At 44.1% G+C, this 25993-nt stretch overlaps 2 protein-coding genes across 4 annotated transcripts in view; one reads left to right on the forward strand and one right to left on the reverse strand.

The window, feature by feature from the left end:
• The window catches only part of LOC121540397 (WW domain-containing transcription regulator protein 1), an 87948-nt gene extending 72484 nt beyond the window's left edge, over window positions 1–15464 (forward strand). Inside the window, exons 3-7 of one of the 3 annotated variants that reach the window (XM_041849241.1) lie at window positions 3366–3479; window positions 7483–7751; window positions 11159–11292; window positions 11593–11708; window positions 12323–15464. In XM_041849241.1, the coding sequence (XP_041705175.1) occupies window positions 3366–3479; window positions 7483–7751; window positions 11159–11292; window positions 11593–11708; window positions 12323–12507 (818 nt within the window). In that variant the 3' untranslated portion in view covers window positions 12508–15464. The remainder of the gene's footprint in view (window positions 1–3365; window positions 3480–7482; window positions 7752–11158; window positions 11293–11592; window positions 11709–12322) is intronic. The other 2 variants (XM_041849242.1, XM_041849243.1) reach the window with 2 other exon arrangements.
• On the reverse strand, window positions 15458–19082 carry LOC121540398 (transmembrane 4 L6 family member 4). Its single transcript, XM_041849244.2, has 5 exons — window positions 18745–19082; window positions 18019–18108; window positions 16979–17124; window positions 16647–16830; window positions 15458–16286 (listed from the first exon to the last, which is right to left on the reverse strand). Exons 1-5 carry the CDS (start codon window positions 18916–18918, stop codon window positions 16266–16268), a joined length of 615 nt encoding a protein of 204 aa, XP_041705178.1. The 5' UTR covers window positions 18919–19082; the 3' UTR covers window positions 15458–16265.
• Window positions 19083–25993: the final 6911 nt, after the last annotated feature.

Here is a 25993-nt window from a genome sequence, read left to right on the forward strand (position 1 = left end):
ATATAACAACATGTCTCCTAAGTCGTAGATGACTATGTTTGTTACTACGCTGTACCACAGCGCCGATAAAGGACGATATCCATCCAGACCTTTGCCACCTAGGAAATTTGTGTCACTGGACCTTCTCAAATAGTAGTTGAGTACCACTGTGCTATAGCCTATCGCCATCATACGTCCTCTCCTTTCCCTGTGGGTTCTTTAGGCTGCTGTATTTAACATTCAGCAAACAAGAGCAAGCTTGCATCCCTCTTTATCAGTATAAGAAATGCATAAAAAGTCCATTAAGCTATTCTAGTCTAGCTTTTCCTGGGACTCCAGTAGAGCAAAGGGAGAGAGGCCAGCGGAGAGCATGTGTGTATTGTTTAAGAGTGAAGACAGAGACTATAAATTCGAAGCTTATGCATCCTTAATCGATTGACACACCTGTGCATCAATCTAATTAAAATAATAATAGAAAATTCCCTACAGAATCTGCCTGTTTTAAGCTAGATATGTTTTTTGGGTCTGGACTGCGTCTCAATCCACCGCATCCGCCTATGTCAGCCTTCCGCATCTGCGGTGGAACGTGGCAGAGCTACGGCACTGTTTGTTAGATCATCCCGAAAACGAATATGATCACTCTATGGAACGATGAGACTCTCACGAACACAATGGTTTTGCTCTACGACCCCCACAAGCTCCAGGGGACTCGTCTGAAGTCGATACCGTCAATGTGCCAACTTCTTTCTGTAATGTCCAAACTGTTTGGGCTATGAACTCTCACGAACACGATCATTTTGCTCTACGACCCCCCCGACAAGTGTCAGGGGCCTCGTCTGAAGGTAACCCGGTACCTGTGTAAAAAAATGATTGGAAATAGTTTTGTGTCCCCAAAAATATATTTCCTGAGCTTTCTTATATCTCATAGATATAGGACAGACACTTCAAAACCTTTATTTCTTATTAGTTATTTTTTATAAGTCTGTTTTGCCATTTATGAATGTGTTATTCAATGTGTTTCTATGGGCTATAGTAGTAAAGGCCAAATTCAATATTTTATCAAATCATAAAAATAAAAAAATGTTATACCTACAGGAGTCCTAAAATATGTTAGCTTAGTAGAACCCACCCCCATAATTAATTAGCTAAACATAAGGGCTAATGCTGCATTTAATTTATTACCTTAAAGAGCTAGGCTAGGATATATATCTATAGTATATCTACATCAATATATATCAATAATTGTATCTTGAACAGGATTATCTATTTTGGATGCAATTTTAATGGAATTGAAGGAGAGAGAAAGACTGAGTGCTTGCGTGCGCGCTGATTTAAAGCAATGATATTCGAGTCCAGCTGCAATATAAAAAATCCTTACAATAAAAAAAAATAAGGTGACTCCCGAATGGAGATGTAAATGAGACGCGCATTCAGATATATTAGTTTTAATATTACTGTAGCATACAGTAGGCTATGCTGCAGCAAATGTACCGGTCACAAGAAAAAAAAAGTTACCAGCTGATGAGATGATACATGCATTGTGAACTGCGCTCCATATGAGATGCGCTGTCTGTTACCACCCTGAGCGTTGGATTGATCATGCAGATAGCAGAACAGAGAAGAAGACAAATGTAACAGTTCCATTTCGCGCAGTTATTTGTCGCGGGAAACGGCAGTGGGTTTGGGCAGGATATCTCGGTAACCCCATTCACGCTATTAAACCCTAACACACGCACCCGAGCCAACCACTGTGAGGTAGTAGCCTACCAAAACACACTAATACCCCACTTCTCCTGACACGCCTATGTGTTGACGTATCCGCCACAGACCCTGACCATTATCACTCACACCAATGACATCTTTCACCCTGGGGACTACCACAATAACACACACACAGTCCCTTCCACAATAACACCAAAGCCTGTGAGAATGTGTGTGAACCAACCAAATGCCAGGATCTGTGTTGCCAGAGAGAGGCATGTTGTGTTGAAGGTGGAGAGATAAAGAAGCTTTCCCCACCCTCTTGTGCTCCACTTAGTCTGACAGAGCCTGACAGCTCCTTCATAACACAGATTAGCATTGACTGGTTAATCTCATTCACGTTAGCATTAGCCTAGCTAGCGCCTATAATAGACCTAGCTAACCCATCTCACAGCCACCGGACTCAGCCTGCAGAACCTCACCACTGCCTCTTTCAGTACAGTGTGTGTGTATGTGCGCGCTTTGTTTTGCCATTTCAGTGATAAACTGAAGAAAGAGTGAGAACCAAACAAGTGGAAAAGTGAAAGAGCGACCTAGGAAATTTAGGACAGACAGAAACGGAGAGGCATCGCGTGTGTGTCTGGCCCAGTGTGTGAGTGTATGAATGGAGTTGCTCATCCTGAATAGTTGTATGTACACCGCCCTGCTCGACTTGTTCAAACATCACTGGGATGTTTTTCTCCTGTCCATACTCTCTACCACTGCTCTATTGGAGTGATGTCACACACACACAAACTCTCTAAAACCTATGACTTACAGCTAACTCTGATGGCTGGTCCTAAAGCACATCAGAACTAATCCTGACTGGAGCCTGTGGGCCTAATTCAAACTTCTGTGCAAATCTTTCATGGTTAAATTGAATAGTTAAATTTGGACACATTTTATCTCAAAACTGGATTTGATCATTGGTCACTGATCCACAGCTGCCCCCCCCACCCCCCACTGGCAGACGGCCCAGTCTTTGTTGAAGGGGAATTCTCTTTTCCTTTGTTGTCCTGATGGATGTTTTCCACCTCTTTGTTTCATTCTTCTCTTCTCCCCTCTCAGATCGACGCGTTAGCACACTCTGCTTTAGGGTTTTAACTAGAAATGAAGACTGTAGCTACCTGTATCTCTCCAGTACCACGTTTGGTGATCATGACGACTGTCCCTGTAGTTCTAGAATAGATTCAGTGGAATTTCCCATCGCTCCCATCCCTTGACCCTGTGCTCTATCTCCCATGGCAACCCAGTGTGTGAACTCAGCGGTTTTCAGATTTAGCTCTAGTCATGACTAGGCTCATCTCCACTGTTAGCTATGTTGACTCATCATGACAGTTGTGAGAAAGCTCTCTGCTCCTCTCCATTCCACTTCAACTCCTTGACTGTATTCTTAGTCAAATCACCTGATGATACAAAAGGTCAATAAAAATGTCAGTGACTAAGGAAGAAACATTGAACATGTGTCAAACAGTAATCAGTTAGACCCGTTTCTGCTCCAAAGAATTCAAATTCCCAAAAGCTCTATTGTCCAAGATGTGAAATTTGGTCACAAGAAACCTGCATCAGTCAGGCATGGTAAAGGTATTGGCTTGGTAAAGGTAAAGTACTCTGGCTGATGTGGTGTTGCTGCTGCTTGTGAACAGGAGAGCTGCCTGATGGCTGGGAGCAGGCTGAAAACCCTAATGGAGAAACCTACTTCATTGACCATAAAACACACAGAACATCCTGGCTCGACCCACGCGTGGATGCTCACCTCAGTAAGTACCCTCTGGACCACAAGTGGACCGCAAATCCCCCAAATCGCTACCTTGTCAACTTGCACAAACCTCCAACCAATCAACCCCCTTCATCCCCAAAATTACTAGCACTAAACTAATCAAACCATGCCCCTTGATCTCTCATACTTGCCCCCTTGCCCCCTGTGCCCTCCTGTGACAGAGCTTTGCCTGTGAGAAGCTAGTAGCTAGCAGCTAGAGGAATGCTTTGCTTGGACAACAGTTGGCTAAATCTTTCCTGAGAACCCAATCACATGCTTGTCTGGATGCCAAGTCTGATTCCAATAGCCAATGACAGTGCCAAGTCTGATTTGATGAAAGCCAATGAAAATGATTGCCTCTCCCTCCCACCAGTGACCAATGATTCTCCTGCTTTCTACATGTGATTGTGTCACTTCCTGTCCTGACAGTGCTCTCCTATCCCTGCATGATGATTTATTTATTTTGTGTGTATTTGACGTATGCATTTGTGTGCTGGTATTTCAACTAAAGTCTGTTTAGTTTGTCAGTGTTTTAGTTAGTGATGTGAGTGAAATAGTGGGAGGTGACGTATCTGAGGTGTGTTTATGCGTGGATGAGGTGTGTGTATAATTTGGTGTGTCGATGAGGTGTGTGTTGGTGTGTGTCTGGGGAGCAACAGAAGGGTACCCAGTAGCTCTGTGCGCTGGACAACCTCCGCACCATCAGGTCCCTAGATAGATGTGGTAAGACCAAAGAGGCAAAACGGCAGCTTTCTTTGGCAGAGGAGAGATAAGTGGTGTCAGATTTTTAAATGGGAATTGTTTTCTGCCTGTAGTATAGACTGGTTTACACTTACAGGAGACTAACATATCAACACTAAATTGCTCTGTTAAAAATTCCTTTGATGAATACGGAAAACATTAACTTATAGTCCGCTATGTCTTCAGTTGGCACTGACCTTAAAATAATGCATTTACTTTTTAGTTTTAGTCTTTCATTCCCCCATCCAGCCAGCCGCCCAAACAGGGGTCCTGTTGCACAAGAGGCTGTCCTCAAAGACTGGCTGTGCGTGAGAAAAGTGTGTGAGCGCTGCCGGCCTACCTGGCCCCCGACCACTGTCCACACACACTCGCGAACATGCACATAACTCTGTCCTCCTTACAAGTGTCACTTTGCATATCCATTTATATGATATTAAATCACTCTGCTGTCTCTTATCAAATGTAACACACCCACGAACGCACGCGCGCACACACACAGGAGATGGTGGAGGTTTTAATGAGTTTCTCCCTTTTTCCACTAGTTCTTTAGCTGACGCTGTTTCCTGGAAGTAAACGAAACAAGAAGGCCTTTGTTGGCAGAGCAGCCCCACTCAGTACTTACTGTCTCCCCCCTTTTCTCAGCCTCCCTCTCTCTTCCTTTCAGTTTTTCTCTCAACACCCTTACCTCCTCCCTTTTACTGCTGCTCCATCTTTGACCCCAACTTCTCTGCTACTCTTTTCTCTCTCTCTCTCTCTCTCTCTCTCTCTCTCTCTCTCTCTCTCTCTCTCTCTCTCTCTCTCTCTCTCTCTCTCTCTCTCTCTCTCTCTCTCTCTCTCTCTCTCTCTCTCTCTCTCTCTCTCTCTCTCTCTGCTGATGTCATGACTGGGAGCTGTGAGGGGGTGTAGTGTGCTGGTTCGTCATCTTGTTGCTCTAGTCTATCTGATCATGTGTTTTCCATCATGGCAATCGGTCAGTGTGACACCCGGTGCTAGCCTGGAACAGGAGGGAGGAGAGAAGGGTGGGGAGACAGAGTGATTCAGTCGAGGAGAAGTTAGAGAGGGGGAGGTGAGGGGAGAGAGGTGGAGGAGAAGCGCAAGGGAGAGCATGGGAGAAGAGGAGGGTAAAACAGGAGAGAGTAGTGGAGTGTTATTTTACTTATGGCTGAGGCTGTGTGGAGCTGTGCACAGCCTGCAGTCTGTTTTCTGCAGCCCCAATATGCACTCTCTGACAGGGTGTGTCCTGCCCTGTAAGCTTGTCCCAGACCCAAACCTAAACATGCTGCTCTGAGTGTTTCTGTGTGCAATTGCATGCATGGCATGTGTGTGTGTCTGTCCTAGGGACTCCACTCAAGCTATTTGGTTCTAACAAAACAAGGGCATAATGAGAATAAATAAATGTTCCCATCATTGTCATGTACTCTAGCCCAGGCCTCTTAATAGTTGTAAGCATAATCTATTTAAAATGTTTGAATGTCTAATGGACGGTTTCCTGTCTGCCCCTTGACCAAACATGAAGACTGTTGCAATGAATAGCTTTGGAACCAAAATGGCCGTGCATTGAGCCTTTGGGTATGACATCATTGAGTGTAATAGGACGATTACGGATGGTTATTTTTCAGAATTGTGAAGTACGTTAAGGGGCTCTGAGGAAAACCTTATGGTCCACAAATGTGTTGCTTTATAGAAAGAAAGATGAAATCATACATTGCATGACAGCTAGGCCAAAACCATTTTTTCTTACATCAGTCGAGAACTTTCCCCTCACACTTGGTTGTGATTAGGGAAAGGAGGTTAGGTAAACTACGTATGTTCCTTCTTTGCTCTTCATCCAGACTTCAAGTAAACTACAGGTCCAGCTGACAGATGGGGGGGGGGAGAGGCACACTGAACTGCCAAGGGTGAAAGGGAAGGAGGGAGGAGGAGGAGATAAAGAGAGAGGAGGCAAAGGAGAGTGAGATGGAGGGAAGAGAGAGAAACAGATGTGCTGAGAGAGATAGAAGGAAAGAGATGGGGTGAAGGAGAGAGAGCAGACGGTGTCTGTCCACAGTGAAACCACCAGACTGTCTGCTTTTTGTGCCATGTGCCTTTTCAGCTCCAAATCGGGCCTGTACTGCTACATTTATGCCATGTGTGATTAGTTTACGTGACACACACACACACACACACACACAATGACTTTGTGCTCTGGAGAATCCATTAAGAGTTTGAGCAAGTTTTTATTCAATACTGTTGAAAAGAACTGTGAATGAACTGACCAAAGATGACCTTGGTCAGACATGATCACGTTTCTGCCTCTCCTGCCCTGTTCAGACCCAAGGCAGGCTCTGTCCTGTACAGTAACTAAATACTGTATGCTTGTTGTGCTTGGATCACACATTCTTCCCCCCTCTCTCTCTCTCTGTCAGTCTGATTGTTCATGTGAGAGTAGGGTGACCGTGTGTCTGTCCTGTCACTGTCCTGGCCTTCATTAAGCTACACTTCTCTCACTCTGTGTCACTGACCTGGCTGGGATCACAGAGTCGGACATAGGGGCTAGCGATCAGCTAATTATTAACGACCACTGGTAACAAAGAAAACCGCTCATCACTGCTTGATAATGATTCTTCTGTCTTCAATAGAATGAGCTGATGATTAACTGGCTAAAGTAGTCAAGTCCCCAAATCAATGCTCCTTGATTTTTGTTTTTCTAAAACCAACCTTACAGGCCCCTTTTGGCTGTTGTCTGGAATAGCCAAGTCTAGATGCTATTGCTGGAGGTCTAGTCTGTCCTGGCCATCTGGTTTCCCTTCGTAAGCACAGGAGCAGTATTCTATCCATATTACTGGTGTGCTTCAAAGTGGCTGAGGCTCTGTTGACAGTGAGAGCTTGGTCAGGTTGTTTCTCACACATGTAGTGTTTATGCCGACTGTTTACATCTGTGTGTGTTGTGCATGTAGCCTATGCGTGGGTGATCAATTTCCAGCCTGACTTACTATCTGGACCGTGTCCCCTTCCCAGAGCAGTGGTGTAAAAAGAGGTGATGTGGAACTAGTGAAGTGAGCTGAGCTCAAAGTGTTCAGAATCAGCTGCTGTTCACCTGATTGACTAGACCTGAGAGAAATGTCTGCAGTAGTACTGTGTACATACTAGCACAGTCATTCTTATCACAGTACTATAAGCCTCGAGATAACTCTCTCTCACCCTTTTTCTCTGTCCTCCACTGTGTTTGTTGTTTCTAGCCTTAATACCAACCCTCTCCCTCCTCCCTGTCTCTCCCTGCACAGTGATGTCCCAACACCATCACCAGCAGCAACTGCAACACACCCAGCAGCAGCAGGCCCAGCAGCCTCAGCAGCCCCAACAGGCCCAGGCCCAAGCCTTGGGCTCACCTGGCTCACTGCCCCAGCAGCAGAGCTCCCAGACTGGGATGATGAGCCTGTCCAGTCCCCTGGGTGTGGGGGTCAGTGCCCAGCACCAGCAGAAGATGAGGCTGCAGCGCATCCAGCTGGAGAGGGAGAGGATCCAGAGACGACAGGAGGAGCTCATGAGACAGGTGAGGCAATCTAGACCTCAACACCAACCCGCAGCTGCTAAAGTATGAGCCCGTATGAGTCCTCTAAGCTCTAATCATGAGAGAAAGGCCATGGTTAAGTAGATGTGGCCTAGTACAGTATAAGCAACAGCCCCCTATTCCTAGTAAGGGGGGGGGGGTCAACAGTAGGGTTTCATCAATAAAGTCTTTGTTGTCATTCAACGAGAGACAACTCATTTTCATGCACGTTATTTCATTGAGAAAGACTGCACCTAAAATTGCGCGACTAAGATCTCCTTTCTTGAGTTATCTTAGATTCATTCTGACTTTTTGAGGAAGTGTATACTGGCTATGGCATCTCAAAATGGACAAACAGCACTATTGTTTTTCAAGTAAAGGTATTTTAAGGGAGTATGCGAGCACATTTGTTCGGTAGGCGCCAGCCGAACTGAAGCATGCTGACGCCTTTAGTGTGTCAGATGAGCACACCAGTCTATTTACAAAATGGCTGTCTTCAACATCCAGCCAGTGACAGCATCCAGGAAGTGTTTATCTTACCCAGATCTCTTTGGTTCTCATTCGGCCCACCCTGAGCGCTGAGCAGCACTGGCTGGCCTGGAGTCTGTGGGGTTGGCCAAGGGTAGGGAGAGGGGAGGTGTGTGTGGTGGGTCAATAAGGCCCATCCTGTGAAGCCCTGGCTATGGTCAGTTGGTTTGGCCAGCGGTGGACACTTGGCCTGAGAGGATGAAAGAGAGGAGTGTGTTTGGGTATGTGTTATAGGAGTGTGTGTGGGTTAAGGTGTGTGTGTGTATATATACACATCTGAGGTAAAAACATCTGTGTTTCTCTTCTCGGATTGCCTAGATGTTATGAGTCAGGAATGTCTTCTTAGCAGTAGAATCTCTATTTTCCACTGTCCTCTTCTAGACTCTGCTTTGGTCTGACTGTCTGCAGATAGATCCCTATAGACTTGTGTATTCCTCCTCTAACCTGTCTGTTCTGTTCACTACCATACAGTGTGATGTTCAGTCCATCCAGCTCCAATGTCATACTCACACTTATAAACTGTTATAAAGCCGCTATTCAGCAGCCTGGAAAGCCCCTTCCCTTTAGATATACAGCTATTTTGTTACACACACAGCCAATCAGATGAATGGGAAGCCATTCAAAGTGAATTGGAACGGCAAGCTGGTGTTTCTCAGGTGACTGTGCACTGGGAGTTAGTAATGCCTGAGGCTTGGAGACTGACACCGATCCAACCCCAGAAACAGTGTCAGGGCAGCGGGACAGGCAAAGGTTAGTCCCCCCTCTCTCCCTTCCTGCTAGTCCCACCAGTGTAGACCTGTCTTTGACACTCAGCCAGTGTGAGTATGCAACTGTGTGTGTGTTTGGGTAGGGTTACATGTGCATCAGAAAGCACACACCTGTTACTTAACCAGTGGCCCAATTCCTTGAAGACTGTTAAGTGTGTGGGTGTGTGTGTGTCTTCACATCAGATAATTGCTGTGAAGTTCACACACTCACTACTACAGTTGAAGTCGGAAGTTTACATACACCTTAGTCAAATACATTTAAACTCAGTTTTTCACAATTCCTGACATTTAATCCTAGTAAAAATTCCCTGTCTTAGGTCAGTTAGGATCACCACTTTATTTTAAGAATGTGAAATGTCAGAATAATAGTAGAGAGAATTATTTATTTCAGCTTTTATTTCTTTCATCACATTCCCAGTGGGTCAGAAGTTTACATACACTCAATTAGTATTTGGTAGCATTGCCTTCAAATTGTTTAACTTGGGTCAAACGTTTTGGGTAGCCTTCCACAAGCTTCCCACAATAAGTTGGGTGAATTTTGGCCCATTCCTCCTGACAGAGCTGGTGTAACTGAGTCAGGTTTGTAGGCCTCCTTGCTCGCACACGCTTTTTCAGTTCTGCCCACAAATATTCTATAGGATTGAGGTCAGGGCTTTGTGATGGCCACTCCAATACCTTGACTTTGTTGTCCTTAAGCCATTTTGCCACAACTTTGGAAGTATGCTTGGGGTCATTGTCCATTTGGAAGACCCATTTGCGACCAAGCTTTAACTTCCTGACTGATGTCTTGAGATGTTGCTTCAATATATCCACATAATTTTCCTTCCTCATAATGCCATCTATTTTGTGAAGTGCACCAGTCCCTCCTGCAGCAAAGCACCCCCACAGCATGATGCTGCCACCCCCGTGCTTCACGGTTGGGATGGTGTTCTTCGGCTTGCAAGCGACCACCTTTTTCCTCCAAATATAATGATGGTAATTTTAGTCAAACAGTTCTAGTTTCATCAGACCAAAGGACATTTCTCCAAAAAGTACGATCTTTGTCCCCATGTGCAGTTGCAAACCGTAGTCTGGCTTTTTTATGGCGGTTTAGGAGCAGTGGCTTCTTCCATGCTGAGCAGCCTTTCAGGTTATGTCGATATAGGACTCGTTTTACTGTGGATATAGCTCCTTTTGTACCTGTTTCCTCCAGCATCTTCACAAGGTCCTTTGCTGTTGTTCTGGGATTGATTTGCACTTTTCGCACCAAAGTACGTTAATCTCTAGGAGACAGAACGCGTCTCCTCCCTGAGCGGTATGACTGCTGCGTGGTCCCATGGTGTTTATACTTGCGTACTATTGTTTGTACAGATGAACGTGGTACCTTCAGGTGTTTGGAAATTGCTCCCAAGGATGAACCAGACTTGTGGAGGTCTACAATTCTTTTTCTGAGGTCTTGGCTGATTTCATTTGATTTTCCCATGATGTCAAGCAAAGAGGCACTGAGTTTGAAGGTAGGCCTTGAAATACATCCACAGGTACACCTCCAATGGACTCAAATGATGTCAATTAGCCTATCTAAAGCTTTTAGCCATGACATCATTTTCTGGAATTTTCCAAGCTGTTTAAAGGCACAGTCAACTTAGTTTATGTAAACTTCTGACCCACTGGAATTGTGATACAGTGAATTATAAGTGAAATAATCTGTCAGTAAACAATTGTTGGAAAAATTACTTGTGTCATGCACAAAGTAGATGTCCTAACCGACTTGCCAAAGCTATAGTTTGTTAACAAGACATTTGTGGAGTAGTTGGAAAACGAGTTTTAATGACTCCAACCTAAGTGTATGTAAACTTCCGACTTCAACTGTATATTATGCTCTACTGATGCCTGGGGCCTGGAAAAACACTGCTTGGTTAATTGTTCTGTAGCAGTTGTAAGAAGCAGATTCGGGCCCGGTTATGGAGTCAGCTAATTTCTCACCTCAAGTGCTGTAGCACATGATGTGTTCTTGATCAATAATGAACATAGTTTCAGTAATCTTGAATCTCTCCTCCCCCTCCCCTCTTCTCTCCCTTCTTCTCTTTCCTCCTCCTCTCCTCCCCATACCCACTGCTGCCTATTGCTTCCCCCTAGGAGGTGGCGCTGTGTAGACAGCTGCCCATGGACTCTGAGAGCATGGCACCAGTGCCCACCCCCGGTGGCAACCCTGCCCAGCCCATGACACATGGCAACATGCCCACCAACGGATCCGACCCCTTCCTCAACAGGCAAGTGCACTCCTGACTCCTTCCATATATTACTGTCCCTCCTCTCTTTTGCTTCTCTGTTTCTTCTCATCTGTATGTCTCTGTCCCCACTCCCTTGCTCTCTCTCCTCTCACTCCCTTCTTTCTCAACACCCCCTCTCCTCTCTGCCTCTCTCCCACTTATCCCCTGGCTATCCTCTTCTCCTCTCAGCCTGTGTTCTTTCTGTCTTCTGCTTTCAGCTTTCAAGCTGTAGTGTGTGATCCAGTTGGTGGACAGAAGGGATCAGTGTATTAATGTGTGTGTAATGTATGTGATCCGCAGTGGTCACTTCCAGCACTCACGGGAGCAGAGCACAGACAGTGGCCTGGGGCTGGGCTGTTACAGCATCCCCACCACCCCAGAGGACTTCCTCAATAACATGGAGGAGATGGACACAGGTAGGACACCCTCTCTCCCCTTTCTCTATCTACCTGGTTATATGTGACCATCTCTCTCGCCTTCTCTCTCTCTCCTTCTCTCTCTCTCTCTCTCTCCTTCTCTCTCTCGTGCCTTCTCTCTCTCTCCTTCTCTCTCTCTCTCGCCTTCTCTCTCTTCTCTCTCTCTCGCCTTCTCTCTCTCTCGCCTTCTCTCTCTCGCGCCTTCTCTCTCGCGCCTTCTCTCTCTCTCGCCTTCTCTCTCTCTCTCGCCTTCTCTCTCTCTCGCCTTCTCTCTCTCTCTCTCTCCTCTTTCTCTCTTGCCTTCTCTCTCTCTCGCCTTCTCTCTCTCTCCTCTCTCTCGCCTTCTCTCTCTCTCGCGCCTTCTCTCTCTCGCGCCTTCTCTCTCGCTCTCGCCTTCTCTCCCGCTCTCTCACCTTCTCTCTCTCTCGCTTTCTTTCAAATTCAAAAAATGTTTTTACATGAAAAGTGTTACCACATACGTTGCCAAAGTAAACAAATAGACACATATCAAATCAGGTAGCAGTGTCTTCTCTCTCTCTCTCTACCTGATTATATGTGACCATCGCTCTCTCTCTCCCCCGACTCACCTTCATCTCCCCTCTCTCCCCATCCAGGTGAGAGCATGGCACAGGCGGGCAGTATGAACGTGCCCCAGCACAGCCGCTTCCCAGACTTCTTGGACTCTCTGCCAGGCACCAACGTGGACCTGGGAACCCTGGAGGGAGCAGACCTCATCCCTATCCTCAACGACGTGGAGTCAGTCCTCAACAAGAGCGAGCCCTTCCTCACTTGGCTGTAAACACACATAAACACACACACAACTTCTACACACATATATACACATCCATACTCAGCCATAAAAAACACCCAACAAACAGGATGAAAGACTCACTCCACATATCTAAAGACTCATCTATGCTACCTTTAGCTACTTATTCAAATCAGCATTATCTCTTCTTCCCACTTCTCCATGTGTACAGTAATATTACGCTCTGTCTGTCTACCCTCTGTCTGCCAGACCACGTAGCGTCAATCTGAGTTCAGTTCTGATCAAAGATATAAAGAGTATTCATCAAAGCCTTGAGAGAACAAAAACAAATCAAAACATGACATGTATTAACGTGTACTTCACTATTGGAGTTATTGTATGATAAACGAACAAAGTTAGTAGTTTTGGTTTTGTATGTTCTGTAAGACTTCCCCTGAGAACCCACTCTGGTTTATTAATCACAATTGATAAAAAAAATTATACAGCATTCCTTTCTCTCTTGGGGTGACTTTCTATGTGGAACAAGTACTTGGTGAAAATAAACAAAATTGGCTTCCTATGGGATTGCTTTGACGTAACTGTCAAACGTATGCAGGGAGGCTTTTTCACCAATAGGTGGAGCTATTGCTTAAGCTACTGTAGTTCTTATGAAATGGATCTTTACTGGCTACAAGGCTGTTCGTCTGTAGGTTCTTGGTATAAAGTGGACCTCTGTCGGCTACAGCACTGTAAACCTTCTTCTCTATCACCAACAGTGTCCTAACTGTCAGTTTGGGTTAGAATAAAAACCCGATTTTCTTTGTTACTGTTGCTTCTGTTCGCAAAAACAACCATCTTGGATTCACTTCAATATCATCAGTAGTGGCCATGAGAGCAAAGTGTGTTGTATACCAAATAATGTTTCCTGTTGTCCGCTTCAATGTCACTACAAAAGCTTTAAATCTTAAAAATTGTACTCAGTTTGATTTTTAAAGAGAACCATGTTTTTTTGTTTTTGTCATTTTACTAATTGTACTCAAGCTGATTCCAATATAGCTATTATAACACTAAAAGCTCATGCCTCAGTTATGCAATGACGTGCATACGTAGAATTGTGTTTTATACCATGTACTTTTTATATCATGCTACAAGTATTATTTTTTCTTTACTGTAAAATAGCCTAGATGGGTTCTTTGCATCTGGTGCCATTGTAGGACTTATAATATAAAGTTTGCATTTTTAGTATTTATCAAGAGCTATGTTTCTTACAAATTTTTGATTTTTAAAAATGGAATTGAGATTTCAAAGCACTGCAAATCAGCAAGGGATTCAAAGATATCTGATCATGAAGTGAATGTTGAAGTTAGATGACCACCAGAAGCTCCCACTAGACGTTTTGGTTCAATGTGCGTTGAGGCTTGATAATCCTTCGTAAGCAAACTCTGTCCTTGGTCCTCAGTTGGTCTTTGGGCTTGCAAAGTCTGTTTGAAAACCCAAAGGACAACTTTTCTAATATCTGTTCTGCGGGGAAATATGCAACAATAGTATTTTACGTGGCCTGAGATTATTGTGCCTATGCGTTTAAAGGATTTTTACTGAATCGTCAGGTTGGATTGACATGGGGTTGGCGTTATGATTTAGTTTTAAAGTGCCAGCCCCTCAACACAATCCGCTCAGATAGTTTTTTTTCTACATTTTGTATTTGCATGTTGAATGACATATTTGTGATTCCTAGCGTTAGGTTCTCTATAGCTCGACCTTATATTGTGACTATACTGAGTCTGGTTACTGTGTAGAACGTTAGGACTGACAAGGCGAGAAAGTGATGGATCCTGGGAAGGGGCAGGTGAATAGATGGCGAGAGAGAGGGAGGGGGGTTGAGTTTAGGGAGGGGGAGGGCAACCAAAACACGCTACTTTTCAGCGCGGCGGCCAACACGGCGCTCATGACGTCCTAACGTCGAGGTGAAGAGGGGCCTAGAGCGGGATGAGAGGAAGCACACGGTTACCCCACCATCACCACTACCACATGTCTCATTGGAGAGGTGTGTATTGGGGGACATGGTGTGGATTAGTGTCGAAGATTGTAGGCGTCTCTATTACCCAAGCATGGCCTAAGAAGGCTAGCTCTGACAGGGCTAGCAACATGCTAACTTATGCCCAGGCCCAGGCCTAGCTGATGAAAAGCGCTCCAGTGAGAGGTGATGAGGTCTTTTGAGAATCAGACAAGCTGATTGGGATGAGGCTTAACACTGTCCAATCACACAGCTTCCTCTCCTGGTGTCTGTGTGCATTAGGGAGGTTTCCTGTCTGTGTTTTCTATTGAATGACATGCTGTTTCAGCTCTAATAACACAAGCCAGAGGAGCACTGAGGGGGGACACTGGGCAGGGCTGTCTGTGCATCATTACTGGGGACACAATTCAAGGGTGTACCAGTTCGTGGGGGCAAGATTCAAGGTTGCACCAGTATGAAGGGCACAAGTTAAAAGTTCAAGAAAATGGATAATAGCATTTATATCAGATTGATTGTCTTTTTGTAAATCTTTACTTTGGGGGTTAGAAATACCTGATAAAGAGATGGATCCTTTGAGACCATAGATAGGGGATGAACACAGTGGTGGTGTTATACAATAAAGAGTTTGAGGAAATGGTTTGGTGCGTGTGGGGCACATGTTTGACTACAGGGTGCATAGAGTGGCATGACATGGATTGGGCAGGATAACGCTGTAGCAGAATATAGCGCAGTATATCGCAGTGGCTAGGCTACAGCTGCAGGGTTGGATGAGACGGGGGTGTGATGTCAGTAGGTACAGTGTTCTTGGAACTTTGAAGGCATGCTCATTGGTTGTGGAAATCACACACCAACAAAATGGCCGTATACTGTATCCTGGCAGTGTGGAGTTCATTTTGACATAATGTAACCTCGGCAAGGAGTCTCTGAAAACGAGAATTGAAAGTCGTGTAACATGTAAAAAAAATAAACTGAATAAAATGGCGTCAGAACCGTGGATCTTTGTTTTTTTATTGATGCCATTTATTACAGAAGTTCACTTTTGATCACTGATATCACAACCCACGGATCACACATAACCGTACACAGATCCAAAGATGACCTGAGAATATAATTACTCTCTAGGTAACATTAGCTAACGTCTTATTTATTTATTTATATAGTATACAAAACATCCACTACCATCATAATATAGCGGAATCAACATCCTCATAAAGTCACTGATAACCCAACATGACAAAGACTCCTTAGTAACCCCATGGCGGTACAGTAAATATTGACACAGAGGAGGGAAGCTAGCCATGTCCCTCCATTAACAAGAACTAGCCAGAATAAAGTTATAAAATGACTTAACCCACAGGCCAACTAAAACAAGGCTGACACAGGTGTGGTCCACTCACCCTGTCAGAAACCTATATGAAGTTATGTTTTGTGTTTTTCAATACCGAAAATGATTTGCAATTAAATAAGATACATTTTTGATAGATTTAATTGATTCCAAGTGTTCTGTTGGACACGTCTTTTACGGTACATAATATGAAAATTATAATATAACGTGAAAAGTGCTATCATGTTTTAAACATATTGAATAATAAGTTTGATTACGTTAAATGTATTATCCTCATTAAAAAAGAAATCATAATATTTGCTATATAGCGAAAGGCCATCAAGATAGATAGGTAGGAAATTGTTCAATAAAAAATATATATTTAACAAAATTAAATATACACCTCATAGAAAGCCAGTTGTTATAAGACGTCTTCTGTCTTCTGAGAGGCTCACTGAGGCTCAAAGATCCTCAGACTGCACCATCAGTACTCTGAAAGACAAACATAGGACAAAACTTTCAAATCAACTCTTACTCAAATACAAACATATTTATACAGTGTATTAGTGTGACAATCATGGATGAGCTAATTGTTGCTAAGCTCACTGGAGTTCATGGTCAGACAACACATGGCCGAGAGGTCAGTGACACCGGTGGGAGAAAATGTCAATAGGGGGCTAGCCTTATTGAGAGTCAGGTGTAGGCAGGTCCAGTCCAGCGCCGGGCTTTAGAATACAATTTATTAAATGTTGTATTCCACTAGAGCAAAAGTATTTGTGACACTAATTTGGCATATGGGCTAGATGTTCATTTAAGATTGGGGTGTATCAAGACGAGGGTTGGTCCTCTTACCCCACAGCAGCCGCAGCAGTCTCCACAGATGGCACCGATGAGTCCGTTGATGACCTGGATGGCACAGAGCACAGCCTGCAGCAGGCCCATCACCAGCAGCATGGAGAACAAGGTCAGGTGCCAGGTCACAATGCCCTCAGGTGCCTTACAGCCCTGCCACAGGTTGTGGTTATTCAGGTAGTCACTGGTGGGGAACAGAGAAGAAGTTCAGCAAAAAGTAAAATAAGATTCAGCACACTGCAATGTATGTGAGTGACTGAGAGGTACATACATTGTCAAAACATAAACAATGTATTAACAACAATGTATTTGAGTGCTAAAACAGTTCTTACCCGTCAACAAAGGGGTTGGTCCATGACTCTGTTGTGCCATTGGTATAGAGACACGTTGGTCCATTATGAATGGCAACAGCAGACACAATGAAGGAGTAGCCAGCCCCCAGAACCCCAACCGCAGCAAAGATGATCGAGGTGAACATCTGAGGAAAAGAAAGATCACAGTTACAGAGGTCCAATTCAATCAATCTGGTTATTGAACCCAGGCCATCCAAGTGACTCAAATAGACTGTGTTAGTCCACTGAGCTGAAAGTGGTAGGAGGAGTGGTAGGAGGGGCTCTTCAGGGCCCATATCCATAAAACGTCTCAGAGTAAGAGTGCTGATCTAGGATCAAAATTTATAAGATTATATGGACAGGTCTGGGGTCCTGTTCCTAGATCAGGATGGACTTCAGGTCTTACTTATACTGTGAGCATATCAGCTTGATATATCACAAAGGCAGGCTTTCCTGTTCAGGTTGGAACTCTGGGTGGTCTGCAGTGGGCCATTTCATTTGGTGTCCGCTGGGGTCTGCTTAGGGTGTGGTTTGATATCCGCATAGCTGTTTTGTACCGAGTTGACCTACTGAAAGGGAACGTACAGTTATGACTATAACTACTGTTCCCTGAAGGAGAGAAACGAGGTACAACAACACCTGTTCAGCCCTGCATCGCCCAGTTCTGGGCTCGGTGAAGAGCAGTACTGAATTGAAATAATTAATCCTCGGGTTTATCACCTGTGGACGACGGGGCTTACGGTGATGCACGGTGTTCATTGGCCTTGTCAGGCATGATTCTAATGCTCTTCAGTAGAGGGCGCTAGTGCGCAAACTCCCCATAGCCTTCTTCAGGGAACAGTAATTATAGTCATAACTGTACACTTCTCTTATCTGCTGGCCACCAGTATAATGGGGGCTCTGTCTGTAGGAGTCATGTGAAATGCCAGTTGAACTCCCTGCCTTGGGGTGATTAAAATCGATGTATTATATCTACTGCATGTGTCTGTGCGTACATGTGTGCATGCGTGTGTGTGACTCTGGTTTCTCCATGTACTCACTGCAAATCTCTTTCCACAACTCTCGTTGCCACAGCAACCGCAGCAGTCATTGTTTTTGAGTCCCAGGAAGACAAGTGCTGGGAGGATCATCTGTTCAGAAAGATATACAGCACACAATTATTAGGATCAGACCGCAACGATATACACACAACCATTAGGATACACAACTATTGGTTAAGATCAGGACAGAAAGACCTCATACTACCCACAACCATTTGGATAAGACCCGGAAGACTGCTCTCCAGTTGTAAATGCTCACTATAGCACAGACAATCATATTGGTTTGAATCAGATTAGTAGGGAGACTACTGTTTCTGTCATCAGCAACAGGAAGGACAACGGCACGTTGGTTTAAGAAGCAAAAACAGAGTGGCACTGTCTATTGAACACTGTGAACATTATTCTAAACGTTTCATTACATTCTAATAATGCTGTAATAACACAAGCGTAATGGACAAGGCCACCTCACAGTCTTTCATTTTGATAATTTAAAATTGCACCTCATATACTATTATGCAGTTATAATACGTTATAAATGACTGTTCACCTGTTTTCTGAAAGGCTTAATCCAATATTTGTACATTTCTATGTTTTTCCACATGTTGAATAGAGATATCCAAATAAAACCATTGAAATTAGAAATGTGTACATTAGAGAGTTATTAGAAGTTATTAAAAGCCCCAAGTCAAAAGCCCTTTTCCATCCCCGCAGTAACAGTTGACTTACCAGAACCCCGGATCCCATGATGCCCCCAAAGTACCACACCTCTTTAGTGATGTGGTCATTGTCTTCAGCGACCAGCCCCCCAGGGAAGAAGAGCAGGATGTTACAGAGCACACATAGGATGGCCAGGGGGATCAGGGTGATGCCCAGACACTTGGCAAAACTACCCGAGCACATGGTACACCTTATCAGCCAAAACAGTCACACAGGGCCAACAGGGGTTCTCTAAAGTCTAAAGGGCTCCCACACAAACTCGTACACACCTAAACTGTACGTCCTCCGTAAAAGGTTCCTATCTAGGACTGTACCTGTCCAGTGCAACCAAACGGTCTCAATCCCTCAGATTGGGGAGGGGTGTATATATAGACAGCTGGTTGGATGATGTCACTGCCTTAAATTGAATTTACAGTGTTTGTGCTATGGCAACCATCTGGTCCGGTTAATGTTCTACTACAGGATTTGCCTGCCTGGCCCCAGCCCTGACAGAGAGATAGAGGGGGGTTATTGAACACACTGCCACTCTATTGGAGTCCATACATGGTTATGAATGGGAGTATGTTTCAGGCTATATTTTTCCTGATACTTTATGGTATTTTATTCGGTCAATGTTGTAGTGAAAAACCCATGAAGCTTCTCATAATTTTACATTACATTATTTAAATAAGGTATCATACAGTGAAAAACATTCCAATACAATGTGATTATCATTCAAGAATAACTTTTTTCCTTTACATAGTTTTATTCACATTTAGGCTTATATTAATGCATCATATTTAGTCTGAAAACAACAATGCCACCAGCATATTGTGCACTATTAGATTTATGACGTATAGGCTACAAGGTAAATGTACACTGAGTGTACAAAACATTAGGAACACCTTCCTAATATTGAGTTGCACCCCCTTTTGCCCTCAGAACAGCCTCAATTAGTTGGGGCATGGACTCTACAAGGTGTCGAAAGCATTCCACAGGGATTCTGGCCCATGTTAACTACAATGCTTTCCACAGTTGTGTCAAGTTGGCAAGATGTCCTTTGGGTGGTGGACCATTCTTGACACATACGGAAACTGTTGAGCGTGAAAAATCCAGCAGCTTTGCAGTTCTTGACACACTCAAACCAGTGTGCCTGGCACCTACTACCATACCTTGTTCAAATGCACTTCAATCTTTTGTCTTGGCCATTCACCCTCTGAATGGCACACACACAATCCATGTCTCAAGGCTTAAAAATCCTTCTTTAACCTGTCCCCCCCTTCATCTACACTGATTGAAGTGGATTTAACACATGACATCAATAAGGGATCATAGCTTTCACCTGGATTCACCTGGTCAGCCTATGTCATGGAAAGAGCAGGTGTTCTTAATGTTTTGTACACTCAGTGTAGAATATAACATAACTAGACAATCAGTACAGGGCTAAAACCCCAAATAGACTTTAAAGCCCTTTGTACAGTGCCTTCGGAAAGTATTCAGACCCCACATTTTGTTACGTTACAGCCTTGTTCTAAAATGGATTAAATAAAAAACAGAAATACCTTACTTATTCAGACCCTTTGCTATGAGACTCGAAATTGAGCTCAGGTGCATCCTGTTTTCATTGATCATCCTTGAGATGAAGGAATTGTCTGTAGAGCTCCGAGACAGGATTGTGTCGAGGCACAGATCTGGGGAAGGGTATCAAAAAATGTCTGCAGCATTGAAGGTCCCCAAGAACACATTGGCCTCCATCATTCTTAAATGGAAGAAGTTTGTAACCACCAAGACTCTTCCTAGAGCTGGCCGCCTGGCCAAACTGAGCAATCGGGGGAGAAGGACCTTGGTCAGGGAGGTGACCAAGAACCTGATGGTCACTCTGACAGAGCTCCAGAGTTCCTCTGTGGAGATGGGAGAACCTTCCAGAAGGACAACCATCTCTGCAACACTCCACTAATCAGGCCTTTATGGTAGAGTAGCCAGACGGAAGCCACTCATCATTAAAAGGCACTTGACAGCCCGCTTGGAGTTTGCCAAATGGCACCTAAAGACTCTCAGACCATGAGAAACAAGATTCTCTGGTCTGATGAAACCAAAATTGAACTCTTTGGCCTGAATGCCAAGCGTCACGTCTGGAGGAAACCTGGCACCATCCTTACGGTGAAGCATGGTGGTGGCAGCATCATGCTGTGCGGATGTCTTTTCAGAGGCAGGGACTGGGAGACTAGTCAGGATCGAGGGAAAGATGAACGGAGAAAAGTACAGAGAGATCCTTGATGAAAACCTGCTCCAGAGCGCTCAGGACCTCAGACTGGGGCGAAGGTTCACCTTCCAACGGGACAACGACCCTAAGCACACAGTCAAGACAACGCAGGAGTGGCTTTGGGACAAGTCTCTGAATGTCCTTGAGTGGCCCAGCCAGAGCCCGGACTTGAACCCGATAGACTTGAAAATAGCTGTGCAGCAACGCTCCCCATCCAACCTGACAGAGCTTGAGAGGATTTGCAGAGAAGAATGGGAGAAACTCCCCAAATACAGGTGTGCCAAGCTTGTAGCATCATGCCCAAGAACACTCAAGGCTGTAATCGCTGCCAAAGGTGCTTCAACAAAGTACTGAGTATAGGGTCTGAATACTTATGTAAATGTTTTATTTCAGTTTTCTTTTTAATACATTTGCAAACATTTCTAAACCTGTTTTTGCTTTGTCATTATGGGGTATTGTGTGTAGATTGATGAGGGGAAAAAACGATGTAATACATTTTAGAATAAGGCTGTAATGTAACAAAATGAGGGAAACGTCAAGGGGTTTGAATACTTTCCGAATGCACTGTATTTACCAGGGTAATATACAATGTTCCCTCTAATTTTTTTAGGCACTGAGCAAACTTCAGGTCTACTGAGCGCAAACTTGAAAGTTGTGAAAATTCTGTGCAACTTCCAGCGCGCGTTTACTGTTAACACTGAGGCTGTACGTGCTTTAAGTTACAGTTTCAGACAGTGGTCAAGTAGGCTACTGTGGCTATTTGATCATAATGTAGACCTACCAGAGTTTCCTACTATAAAAAAACTATAGATAAAATGCATCCCATAACATTTTAACATGGAAATAGCTGTTCTATCATTCAGCCTACAGTAGCAGACAATGTGTGGTGTTCAGTGTAGGCCTACATTCCATGAGACTTTTGAAAAAAACATGCAGGGCTTGACATTAACCTGTTTATCCACTTGTCCTTCAGACAGAGCGGTGACTGAAAATGTTGTTTTGTTGTTTGATGCAAGAAACCACTTCACAAAATAAAATGCATTATTATTCCCATACCATTCATTATTGCAGAGAATCAGACAAATTATGCTACCCTCTGCCTATTGGCTACTTAGCTTATTCAAGCCTGTCTCAAAATACAACACTGCCCCTTTAAGACAAAAAAAAGTATCTTTACCTGACTAGCTTTTCGAAGATGTCTAGAAATGTACACGTTTTGTGCTCTTGTAGGAAGAAATCACTCCCCCATTGCTGACAACAAATGATCTATAACTGGGCTAATAACTCACTAACTAGCAAAGGATAAGAACAAATGTGCACAAATGGCTACATGCAGCTCTCACTTTGATCTCAAAACAAGCGCATCTACTCATGACCGCTAATGCTGTAAACACAGTCTAGTTCAAAGTGATTGGCACAGATCCATAAATGGCAAAGGTCTATTTCCATATAGGCCTACTGCAGCTCTGATTGGTTATGCCACACTGGCCTGTGTAGAGTACGGGCCAGTCTTATTTTGATGCATTCTGCCTTCAACAAAATGTCTTGCATAGTTAGTTTTGCATACTAAAAGGCCCTGCATGGTCAATCCGATGTCTGCAGTGGCCATACAGCATTTACTGAGATATGGCCTCTGCAGAAGTCAGGGCATTTATAATTATTGCGGTTCCCTGAGCAGAGCAGAGCTGTTGTGAAGGAAGTTGTCAAGGAAGTGAGTTTGTGTTTATACTGGACCTCCCGCCCCCACCTAAAGTCAACCAATCATGTCAATGAGGAGCTATATGGAGCCCTCTGCATTGTTAAAAAAATTATTGGGCAGGCACAGCGATGCTGTACAGAGCTCAATTTGGCCTCTGCATGCCTCTGGAGGCTCCGCAATTGTTTTACACCATCCATATGGCACCGCCGAACACATTTTCGGATCAAGCATAAATTGCCTTTAAGTCTTGCGTAGTTCCTTTTGTTTCCATATGTTGAAAGTGGCTAATATTGCGTTGATTCGATCAAAAATTCCTACAGTAAAGGGAAAGGTTGATAGTGTTAACTAATAAGGGGAAAACTGTAGAAAGTTGAGTGAAGTTCAATCTAGTGCTTCTCTGCACAGGCTGATATTTCTTCTGCGCATTCCTGGGGGAGCTGCGTGCAAGAACCTGCACACAGTTTAGAGGGAACATTGGTCATATACTGTATGTTGGTGAGTAGACATTCACTTTGGTCTTCTTTGTTTTGTTGATAACCTAACATTAATCTTGTGTTGTGTAGGCGAAGCCTACTACAACGTACTGCCACTTGACATCACACAATGAAAAGAAAAACTGAATTTTAATGCAATGCATTGCTCATGGATGTGATCTGTAATCCATTCACCATTCCTGGATCAATCGACCCCCGATTAATCGATCAGGAAGCAAAGTGACACAAAGTAGCAAAATAGTGTGGAATAATATCATATTATTCATATGACATTTAGATTACAATAATTGTCGAGTGAATGCCACAGGGAAACGTTATTGAGCAAGTTATTATCGCCGTCCAAATAGAGCGCCTCTCAGCAGAAATGACTGAGTTTTGCACACCGCGTTTCATGTGAGGAAACATTGAAATAAAATGTTTTTTTGTGTGATAAAGGAGAAGTAGACTAGGCTATGCAGCCCAGTCTCTCCTTCACCTCGCACCGGTCAGCTGTTGTTTGTTTACATGGTCTGGGTGAGTGGCTCTGGTCCAAGGCTTTAGCGCCTTCTGACTTCGATGTTTGTAGGCTATATCACTTTTCTTCACTTTATGCTTGAAATTACTCTCCAATCCGAGACCAGACCCTGGCTGGACCTGACATATTCAGATACCATCTTGACTTGCTCCCCTCACAGACATCCTGAAGAGAGGAGGGAATGCTGCTGATGCTGCTGTGGCTGTTGCCCTGGCCGTGACAGAACCCTGCAGCAGTGGGATCGGTGGGGACAGCTTCTGTCTGTTCTATGAAACAAGCACTGGACAGGTGTGCGGCCTGAACGGCAGGTGAGGAAGTGGCACTGCACTGGCACTACTTGGCACATCAACTTCAAGGACTTTCATCACCAGGGCTGGGATGGCGCAAAAGCCTGCAAACCCAGTAGCTCATGTTTTGTCATATTTCATTGTGTAGTTTTTAACCACACACTTTACAGCCAGATAAAAACCTACAGTGAGGGAAAAAAGTATTTGATCCCCTGCTGATTTTGTACGTTTGCCCACTGACAAAGAAATGATCAGTCTATAATTTTAATGCTAGGTTTATTTGAACAGTGAGAGACAGAATAACAACAAAAAAATCCAGAAAAACACATATAAATTGATTTGCATTTTAATGAGGAAAATATGTATTTGACCCCCTCTCAATCAGAAAGATTTCTGTCTCCCAGGTGTCTTTTATACAGGTAATGAGCTGAGATTAGGAGCACACTCTTAAAGGGAGTGCTCCTAATCTCAGCTTGTTACCTGTATAAAAGACACCTGTCCACAGAAGCAATCAATCAATCAGATTCCAAACTCTCCACCATGGCCAAGACCAAAGAGCTCTCCAAGGATGTCAGGGACAAGATTGTAGACCTACACAAGGCTGGAATGGGCTACAAGACCATCGCCAAGCAGCTTGGTGAGAAGGTGACAACAGTTGGTGCGATTATTCGCAAATGGAAGAAACACAAAAGAACTGTCAATCTCCCTCGGCCTGGGGCTCCATGCAAGATCTCACCTCGTTGAGTTGCAATGATCATGAGAACGGTGAGGAATCAGCCCAGAACTACACGGGAGGATCTTGTCAATGATCTCAAGGCAGCTGGGACCATAGTCACCAAGAAAACAATTGGCAACACACTACGGCGTGAAGGACTGAAATCCTGCAGCGCCCGCAAGGTCCCCCTGCTCAAGAAAGCACATATACAGGCCCGTCTGAAGTTTGCCAATGAACATCTGAATGATTCAGAGGAGAACTGGGTGAAAGTGTTGTGGTCAGATGAGACCAAAATGGAGCTCTTTGGCATCAACTCAACTCGCCGTGTTTGGAGGAGGAGGAATGCTGCCTATGACCCCAAGAACACCATCCCCACCGTCAAACATGGAGGTGGAAACATTATGCTTTGGGGGTGTTTTTCTGCTAAGGGGACAGGACAACTTCACCGCATCAAAGGGACGATGGACGGGGCCAAGTACCTCCTTCCCTCAGCTAGGGCATTGAAAATAGGATTGTGGATGGGTATTCCGGCATGACAATGACCCATAACACACAGCCAAGGCAACAAAGGAGTGGCTCAAGAAGAAGCACATTAAGGTCCTGGAGTGGCCTAGCCAGTCTCCAGACCTTAATCCCATAGAAAATCTGTGGAGGGAGCTGAAGGTTCGAGTTGCCAAACGTCAGACTCGAAACCTTAATGACTTGGAGAAGATCTGCAAAGAGTGGGACAAAATCCCTCCTGAGATGTGTGCAAACCTGGTGGCCAACTACAAGAAACGTCTGACCTCTGTGATTGCCAACAAGGGTTTTGCCACCAAGTACTAAGTCATGTTTTGCAGAGGGGTCAAATACTTATTTCCCTCATTAAAATGCAAATCAATTTATAACATTGCGTTTTTCTGGATTTTTTTGTTGTTATTCTGTCTCTCACTGTTCAAATAAACCTACCATTAAAATTATAGACTGATCATTTCTTTGTCAGTGGGCAAACGTACAAAATCAGTAGGTGATCAAATACTTTTTTCCCTCACTGTATGTGGTAGGCTAAGTCATCCTTTTCATCAAAGGGTTATTGTATCATGAAGGGTTAGGCTGGTAATATGATCTAATATATTCTCAATGTTTTTGTTGGAAAATAGCCAGTGATATGTATCGTACAGTGAGACTCATGGATCCTATTTTGACAATGGCAGTTTCATGAAATCAGTATTATGAATACTATGCAGTATAAAAGGAGACCCATTCTGACCTTTAAAAGCGGTAGATAAATTCCTTTGCATGTTTTATGTGTTATGACTAACCTTCCT

The sequence above is a fragment of the Coregonus clupeaformis genome, chromosome 26, assembly GCF_020615455.1.
Source record: "Coregonus clupeaformis isolate EN_2021a chromosome 26, ASM2061545v1, whole genome shotgun sequence".
NCBI lineage: Eukaryota > Metazoa > Chordata > Actinopteri > Salmoniformes > Salmonidae > Coregonus > Coregonus clupeaformis.